Source organism: Orycteropus afer, unplaced genomic scaffold, assembly GCF_000298275.1.
Source record: "Orycteropus afer afer isolate SDZICR_OR568_19922 unplaced genomic scaffold, OryAfe1.0 scaffold00419, whole genome shotgun sequence".
NCBI classification, from domain to species: domain Eukaryota; kingdom Metazoa; phylum Chordata; class Mammalia; order Tubulidentata; family Orycteropodidae; genus Orycteropus; species Orycteropus afer.
In genome coordinates this window covers 820,877-830,595 of record NW_006922006.1, presented here as the reverse complement: position 1 = coordinate 830,595, position 9,719 = coordinate 820,877, and the positions used below count along the sequence as shown (strand labels likewise).

Sequence of the window (9,719 nt, the reverse complement as noted above, 5' to 3'; positions counted from 1 at the left end):
TGGGACCGTGCCTTTTTACTTGTCAACCTTGGGCTTGGCAGCATCAAAAGCCAGCAACTGTCTGAGTGAAGAAAACTCCAGCTTCAGTGGGTTGGGAGCAGGAGGAAAACCTGAAGCCCAAAGTTGAGGGGCTTTCACCCAGTCCCTAGAGCCTGGCACTTTGAACTCAGACTCCTCCAAACTATAAAAGAATAAACTCTTGTTTGTTAAAGCCATCCCATTTGTGGTATTTTCTATTAAAGCAGCACAGAGGTAACCAGAACATGTGAAAATTGGAAATTCTGTTTTGCATTTTCCTCCTTTTGACTTCAATGCATCTATGGAATCTTTGATCAAAAGGTTCAGTATTGGTAACCAGGCACTGTGTAGTTCTTCTGATATCATGGCAGAAAAGACAGTTGTTCATGGTGGCAATTAGCCATATTTTCCATTTGTTCTTCTTATTCCTGACTCTCCTTCTTCCTCTATTGCTCCAGGTGAAGAGACACCAATTGTTGTACCTATGATGGAAGCTTGCAAGCTTTTAAGACCTCAGGCACCATGTAACAAACTAGGAGGTGGAACAGAAGTATTAAACACATAATTAGCTGGTATTTGCCATGAAATCATGACCCTAAACCTCCAAATCAGGGAACTAAATTCTATGAAGTGTTTGGTTGTACATAAGCAGCCTTAGCAGCTACTTTTTTTTTTCTGTCATTATTATAAATACATCTTTCATTTTTGCCAATTCAGCTTCTAATAAGTGTATGACTTTTTAACAGCAATTACATTAATCAGTCATGCCATCATAACCTTAGTCAATGTAATTCTTCTGGATACCCATATGCAAAAATAAATGAACCTCAAAACTTACATGACACCTAACATAAAAATTAACTCCAAAGGGGTTATAGACAAAAAATGTGGAAGGTAAAATGATGAAAGTTCTAACAGAAAACATAGCAAAAAAATATGAATGTCTTTGGATTTTGAAATGACTTTGTTAGATACAATACCCAAAAGAATAGTCTAGGAAAGAGAAAAATGGTAATTTGGAATTTATCAACATTAAACTACGTTTGGTAAAAGAGACTGTAGAGGGAATTCAAAAATAAGCCATAGACTAAGGGAAAAGTCTTTAAAAATAACAATTTTTACAATGACATTTGCAAATTACACATACAAGACTATTATCTACAATATATAAAATACTCTTAAAATTCAATATTAAGGAAAATAAAGTATAAACATGAATCTAATCTGAAAAGACACTTTGCAAGAGAAGATATACAGATGGAAAGTACCCGTATGAAACAGAACAATGGAACAATCCATTGCTCAATGAAAAATGCAAATAAAGATCGTCTCTCAGACTGGATGAATTACAAAATACTGGTAAAGGTCCAAAGCCACAGGAACTCTCATTCTTTGATGGTTAGAATGCACTTACATACCATCAATTGGAAGACAATTTGGAACTTTCCTACTAAGTGTATTTTCATCTTAAATATTTACCACAGTGAACTGAAAACCTATGTTTCACAAAAATCTATATGCCAGCAACCAGATATACTTCCAAAGGTGAATGGTTAAACTGATATATTCATAAATGAAATACTATTTCCTGATTAAAAAAGATATGAGATAATGAGTCATAAAAAAGTGACTAATTAAAAATCATTTTGATAAGTGAAATAGATCAAACCAAAACATTACATGTTACATGAATCTATTCATAGGACATTCTGAAAAGGCAAGATAATAGGGATGGAAAACAATTCATACCTTGGGGGAAGGGAGAGCTATTGTCTATAAAAAGAGTATGGAGGGGAATTTTAAGGAGATAAAGGAGATACAATGATTCTGTATGGTACTAGGATGGTAGCTACATGACTCCATGCAGTTGTCAAAGCCCATAGAAGTTAACATCACAAAGTATGAAGATTATTGCACATAAGTTAAAAGAAAATCAACTAGGACATTGTGAATTGCCAGGATAGAATGCAGAATTGTGATATAAGAGTATAACTCACTGAAAAATGAGTGAAGAAAGGACTGGTGTACATAAGTAATGCTGGAAAAAACTGAGTTTACTGGAAACTGTGAGGGAAAAAAGAACTGCTCCAAAACACTGTCCTCTAATTGTTAAAGTTGTTGCTCATGGGGTACCAGTTAACAATCCTGGAAATGCTTCATTCTTTTTTATGAGAGGTGAATAAATGAATAAATGAATGGAGGTTGGTAAAAGCCAGGTTTCTCACTGTCAGAGTGGGAAGTTAGATAAGTAAGAATAAAGGCTGGCATAAATTGGATTATGTTAGAAAGTATGAACTCATATTTAATTTAATTTACACATAGATGAATAGCTACAGAAAGGAGTATAGATTTGCATGTATACATGAGTTGGTATACATACATGTATTTCAAGCTCTGTCTGCTTAGAGTTCCTAGAAGTGACACCCAGTAGCAATGAATACATGCAGAACCCAGATCTTGTTTCCTAAATCTCTCTTTCTAATAAAAGGAAGTAGGGCCCTTTGGCAAAATAGCTAATTTGAGGTCTGAGAAAGTGAAAATATGAAATGAGCCGGAACCATCCTGTAGTTCTAGGAAGGGAAGAAAAGCTGAAAACAACCACAACGAGGACTGGACGATGTGAAAAGGAGAGATAAGTCAGACCGAAAATGCACCCAATGATGAAATATAGAAGAATCAGGGCAATTAAATAAATAACATAGTATTGAATTATGTTGTTGTTGTTATGTGCCGTCGAGTCAGCCGCAACTCAAAGCGACCCCTCCTTGGGTTGCTGAGGCAGTATCACTACTGGTTGGGAAGTAGATTGCCCAACCTTCCTTCTGAGGAGTGGCTGGTTGGTTTGAACCGCCAGCTTTCTGGTTAGCAGTCAAGTGCCTTAGGCACTATACTACCAGAGCTCCGGAGTATAAAACAAATATACATGAGTCCACACTGATTTAAATAATGAATAAGAAGAGATAAGTCTTCTTTACAGAATACTCAATAATTTAGACTCCCATAACCACACCCCAGGAAGTGTAGTGTAGTCCTTAGCCACCTTGAGTGTGGGCTGGACCATGACTTATTTATAAAGAATAGAACACAGAAAGGCAGAAAATAAACAAACTTTACAGTGGAGGACTCGACAAAAATAGCTAGCCCCAGTGATCAACACGAATATTCTCAGTGACCAGTCTTGTTGCTAACATGTACCCCCTGATATGACCTGATGGAAAGATATCTCTTATTTTCCCCAAAAACCTATGACTCTAGTCTAAGTGTAACAACATCAGACAAGTATAAATTAAGAGAATTCTATGAAATGGTTGACAAGTAGTCCTCAAAATTGTCAATGTTATAAAAAGAAAGACTGAGAACCTGTCACTGATCACAAGAAAGTAAGGAAACATGACAACTACATGCAGTGTTATATCCTGGATTGGATACTGGAAGAGAAAAAAGACATTAGTGGAAAAATATAAGATAAAAAAATCTTGAGTTTAGCTCACAGAAATGTGCCAATGTTAGTTTCTTACTTTTAACAAATATATCATGGTAAAATAAGATTTTAACTAGAGAGGAAAGTGGGCATAACAAAAGTCACTCTCTGTAATATCACACAAGTGTTTTCAAGTGTAAAATTAGAATAATATATTTAAAAGTATAATTGAAAAATAACCCCAAGAAGAAACATCACCAATTTTCTAGACTGTATAACCAGAGGGGGATATTTGTGTTATAACACACTGTCCCCCTGGTATCAGCATAACCCTTTTAGGACATTCAAGCACAGTTTTACATATTTTGAGAGACTGAATGCCTCTAATTTTAAAAAACTGATGGAAGCCCATAGTCTGGTACCTTTCATTGTGACTCATGAATGAATCTTGTGTTTAGGACAAGTTGTGTTGGTCCAGTGTCTTGGATGGAATGTGACTGTGGGCTAGCCCCCTTTCTGTAGTGTCTGGAGCCAAACACATTCCATAGCAAATGCTCTTCTATTAGCACCTCAAGCCCTCTTGTCCTGAGCACATGTGAACATTCTCAGGAAGTGTTGGTTAAGGATCTGCATTATGTAATACCTAGACAACCTAACTGCTATATCTCTTCTGAGGGGGAGGTGAGGGAGACTGAGAATGGGATCCCTTTCCTGCAGCACAAGAGTGATGCGTACAGACCATCTACTTGCATTTGCATTGGCTACACAATGAGACTGCTGACCGTGGAGGACCAATTCCCACTACTGAAGCTTACCTTGCCTTGTCTCCTCTGTGGGCATAAAGCATTGCTCTATCTAGTGCCTGTGTGAGTCATGTATTTTGGGTGACCCCAACATCTGCAAACTATGGAATGGGCTACTAGCTTCCATTTGATGGAACTCTTCACCTGTGAAACAGGTGTCACTTGCTCAAAAAAGAGAAAAAGAATATGGGTGCAAAGTCCTCTGGGTAGCTTTCTTATAGAACCAAGCTCATCTGAGGATCAAAACAAACTACATAATTATTATGTTTCATATTAGCATATTGAGGTAGGTTATGATTAGTACTGGTAAATATCGCCCATATTGCCTTCTCTGTGAGTGTTTAGAATCAGTGGAGCAGGTACGAGGAATTTTCCAAATTGAATCAGGTAAAAATTTTGTCACGTTGCAAAACTTTGCCTTTTGATGACTTATTGGACAGAATTTCATTTGTGACTTGCTACTTAATGAAAAATCATTCCTAATGAAAAAAATTAAGATGGTTTACGATGATCAAATAAACTGTGTGGTTTCCAAAAAAATTTGCTCATCCAGAAAAGTGAACTGCAAAAACTGAGTGAGAGTGTAGACTAAAAAAAAAAAAAAAAAAACATGTCTCAAGGAATGGCATGTCTTTAAATTTCTTCTTTAGAGAAATATTTTGTGGATAATGAACTATAATAATCTGTGGCTCAGGTACAACTAGACTCAAAGTTGAATTAATCAATTAATCAGTTTAACAAATATTGATTGAGATGTTGGCATGAACCAGGCCACAATTAATGTGTTGAATGTGAAGTTGTTTGTAAAGCAGAAAATGCCACTGACCTGGTGGAGTGTACATTGCAGGTGAACAGGTGAACACATAGTAATAATGATAATAATTGAGTAATGACCAAAACTATGAGGAATAAACCTGGATGGGGACAGTGTCCATCAGGGATTTAGGTGACTTAAGCAGAAACCTGAAAGGAGTAAGGGATCTGCAGGTGCTTTCCAAACGGAGGGATCAGCAGGTAAAAAGCCTTGACAGAAACATGCGTGGAGTTGCCCAAGGACAGCAAGGAACCAATAGGAATGGAGTAAAGGAATAAGCAGGACAGTGATAGAGTTGATGTGGCTCAACCAGAACTAAACCCCCATGAAAGATGAGCAATTGCCATTTAATATAATTTCCAGTGAAAAATAGGATTAATATTATCATTACTCTCAACTTTTTTTAAAATAAAATTTGAAGATTTGATAGTCATGTACAGGAAAGCTAAAATTGCTCTTACTATCGATCTCTTTTTCTTGTATCCCAGTCTTTTTCTTTTTGAAAATTATCACGTGACCATACAGTCTCTATCATGATTTAGAAAAGAGAAAGATTAATTCCTTTAAGATGCTAGACTTATACAGGTCTGGATATAATAAATCAATAAAGAACAAACACCTTTAACAGAAAAGCTGTATCATTTTTACTTCATTTTGGACTCTTGGAAGTTTTTCAACAAGGGAAACAAGTAAGATTAGACGTGAGTTTGTATTCTGATTCCCAAATTGGTTGTTTTGATTTCTTTTCTTAACAGCTAGTGACATTCTATTTAACAAATTTAAAAAAATCCCAATCCTGTGTGTGATCCTTGTATATGCTTCTACACAGGGACTTTTGTGTCCCCTGTTGGACATGTAGACTTACTCTGCCGTATGGTACAGAAAATGTCACCAAAATGGTTTTTGAAGAACCATCCTTGTTCACGTATTACATTTCTAGACATAATGTCTTCTTTTTTCTAGACAACAGAATTTTGAAGAGGTACATGTATCACCCTTAAAATCAAGTGCATTGAGGAATTTGAAGTGTGAGACATTGCAGAGAGAAGATGTGAGGGCATACTAGGTTATTGTGGATTCTACAATATTAAATAATTTCTACATTCTGTGGGATCACCTTTCTTTGGAATGGGCACAAATATGGATCTCTTCCAGTCAGTTGGCCAGGTAGCTGTCCTCCAAATCTCTTGGCATAACTGAGTGTGTGCCTCCAATGGGGCATCTGTTTGTTGAAATATCTCAATCGGTATGCCATCAATTCCCAGAGCCTTGTTCTTCGCCAGTTCTTTCATTGCAGCTTTGACTTCTTCCTTCATTACCATTGGTTCTAGATCATATGCCACTTCTTGAAATGGATGAAGATCGATCAGTTCTTTTTGGTACAGTGACTCTGTGTATTCCTGCCGTCTTCTCTTGATGTTTCCTGCATCATTCAATATTTTGCCCATAGAATCTCTCAATATTGCAACTCGAGGCTTAAATTTTTTCTTCAGTTCTTTCAGTTTGAGAAATGCTGAGTGTGTTCTTCCTTTTTGGTTTTCAGACTCCAGGTCTTTGCACATTTCATTATAGTAATTGGCTTTGTCTACTCGAGCTGCTCTTTGAAATCTTCTGTTCAGCTCTTTTACCTTTCTATTTCTTCCATTTGCTTTAGCGATTCTCCGCTCAAGGGCAAGGTTCAGAGTCTCTTCTGTCATCCACTTTGGTCTTCTCTTCTTGTCTTGTCTTTTTAGTGATCTCTTGCTTTCTTCATGGATAATGTTCTTGATATCTTCCCACAATTCATCTGGCTTTCGGTCACTGGTGTTCAATGCATCAAATCTATTCTTTAGATGATCTCTAAATTCAGGAGGGATGTATTCAAGATCATATTTTGGCTCTCGTGGACTTGTTTTAATTGTCTTTAACTTCAAGTGGAATTTGCCTATGAGCAGTTGATGGTCTGTTCCACAATCAGCTCCTGACCTGGTTTTGGCTGAAGATATTGAGCTTTTCCACCGCCTCTTGCCACAGATGTAGTCAATCTGATTCCTGTGTGTTCCATCTGGTGAAGTCCACGTGTACAGCCTCCGTTTATGTTGTTGAAAAAAGGTGTTTGCAATGAACAAGTCGTTGGTCTTGCAAAATTCTACCATACGAGTTCCAGCATTATTCCTGTCACCAAGGCCAAATTTTCCAACTACCGGTGATTCTTCTTTGTTTCCAACTTTTGCATTCCAGTCACAAGTGATAATTAACACATCATTAATATCACATGCAAGTAAGATATTACTGAAGATAATTCAGAAACGTTTGCAGCAGTATATTGATAGAGAACTTCCAGAGGTTCAAGCCAGAGGACGTGGAACAAGGGATATCATAGCTGTTGTCAGATGGATCTTGGCTCAAGGCAAAGAATACCAGAAAGATGTTTACTTGTGTTTTATTGACTATGCAAAAGCATTTGATTGTGTGGATCATGACAAATTATGGATAACATTGAGAAGAATGGGAATCCCTGAGCACTTGATTGTACTCATGAGGAATCTGTACCTTGACCAGGAGGCTGTCGTTCGAACAGAACAAGGGGACACTACATGGTTTAAAATCAAGAAGGGAGTGCGTCAGGGTTGTATTCTTTCTCCACACTTATTCAATCTATATGCTGAGCAAATAATCCAAGAAGCTGGACTATATGAAGAAAAACGTGGTATCAGGATTGGAGGAAGAATCATTAACAACCTGAGATATGCAGACGATACAACTTTGCTTGCTGAAAGTGAGGATGACTTAAGGCACCTACTGATGAAGGTTGAAGAATACAGTCTGCAGTATGGATTACATCTCAACATAAAGAAAACAAAAATCCTCACAACTGGACCAATGAGCAGCATCACAATAAATGGAGAGAAGATTGAGGTTGTCAAGGAATTCATGTTGCTTGGTTCTACAATCGATGCCAATGGAAGCAGCAGTCAGGACATTAGACGACGTGTAGCATTGGGAAAGTCAACTGCGAAGGAACTGTTTCAAGTGCTGAGGAGCAAGGTTATCTCCTTGAGGACTAAGGTGCGCCTGACACAAGCCATGATATTTCCAATCGCCTGGTATGCATGTGAGAGCTGGACGATGAATAGGGAAGACCGAAGAAGAGTTAATGCTTTTGAGTTGTGGTGCTGTCGGAGAATGCTGAGAGTACCATGGACTGCTAAAAGAACAGATCTGTCCTAGAGGAAGTGCAGCCAGAATGCTCCTTGGAAGCAAGAATGGCCAGACTTCGTCTCACCTATTTTGGTCATGTTGTAAGAAGGGACCATTCCCTGGAGAAGGATGTCATGCTTGGTAGGGTGGAGGGTCGACGAAAGAGGGGGAGGCCTTCAGGGAGATGGATTGATACAGTGGCTGCAATGATGGGCTCGAGTATAGCATGGATTGTGGGGCTGGCGCGGGATTGGGCAGTGTTTCGTTCTGCTGTGCATGGGGTCGCTATGAGTCAGAAACGACTCGATGGCACTTAACAACAACAACAACAATATTAAAAAATTAAGCATAGAGATAATTTTGCCTTCTCAGCAACCTTCTTGAATGCACTCTGGACATCTTTGTTCCGCAGGCTGTAGACTAGAGGATTCAACATGGGGATGATCATAGTATAGAACACAGACGCCATTTTGTCTGTGTCCATGGAATGACTGGAGCTGGGTTGTATGTACATGAAGATGACTGTTCCATAGAACATGGAGACTGCAGTGAAGTGAGAAGTACAGGTGAATAAAGCCTTCTGATGTCCTTCAGCGGATTCCATCTTTAGGATGGTGACAAAAATGAATAGATATGATATTAAGATAACCAGAAGAGCAAAAAAGATATTAAACGTGGCCGCACAAACAAGAACCATCTCACTAACATGTCTATCAGAGCAAGAGAGAACCCTAAGTGCTGGAACGTCACAAAAGAAGTGGTGGACCACATTGGGCAAACAGAAGGAGAGGTGGAATGTGTCCCCAGTGTGAATGGAGCCATTCAGGAAACCACCAACATAGGAACCTATGACCAGACGTACGCACACACCCGTTGTCATGGTGGTGGTGTAATGTAGGGGTTTACATACTGCTGCGTAGCGGTCATAGGCCATTGAAGCAAGGAGGAGATTTTCCACTGAAGCAAATACTGCAAAAAAGAACATCTGAGCAGCACATGCATTGTAGGAGATGGTATTGTCTTCTGTAAGGAACCCAGCCAACACCGTGGGAGTAACAGCTGAAGAGTAACAAAGGTCCACCACAGACAGGTTACTGAGGAAAAAATACATGGGTGTGTGGAGACGAGAGTCCAACAAAATCAACACAATCATGCCCAGGTTCCCAAGCACATTGATGAGGTAAATGAGGGTGAACAATATAAAGAGAGGGATTTGCAGTTCTGGGGCATTGCTTAGTCCGAGCAGGATGAACTGAGTCACTTGGGTTCTGTTCTCCATTGAGTTTATTAGGGAATCAAGAGATGCTCTGTGTCAATGAGGAATAAAAGAATAGAGTGTTATACAGAAAAGAGACTGAAATGAAATTTGAATGTCTAAATACTATGTGCATGATTTTAATATAACAATAATTTGTATTTTGAGATTCTCCATATACAAAGTATATGCCTGACAATGATATTTGGTGTACAAATTATCTATATA

General features: G+C 38.3%; 1 protein-coding gene across 1 annotated transcript; it reads right to left on the bottom strand.

Annotated features, from left to right (window-relative positions):
- Window positions 1-8,570: 8,570 nt before the first annotated feature.
- On the bottom strand, window positions 8,571-9,518 carry LOC103208207 (olfactory receptor 5B3-like). The gene has a single exon (XM_007953885.2). The coding sequence runs from the start codon at window positions 9,513-9,515 to the stop codon at window positions 8,571-8,573; it is 945 nt and encodes a 314-aa protein (XP_007952076.1). The 5' UTR covers window positions 9,516-9,518.
- Between the last annotated feature and the right edge of the window lie 201 nt (window positions 9,519-9,719).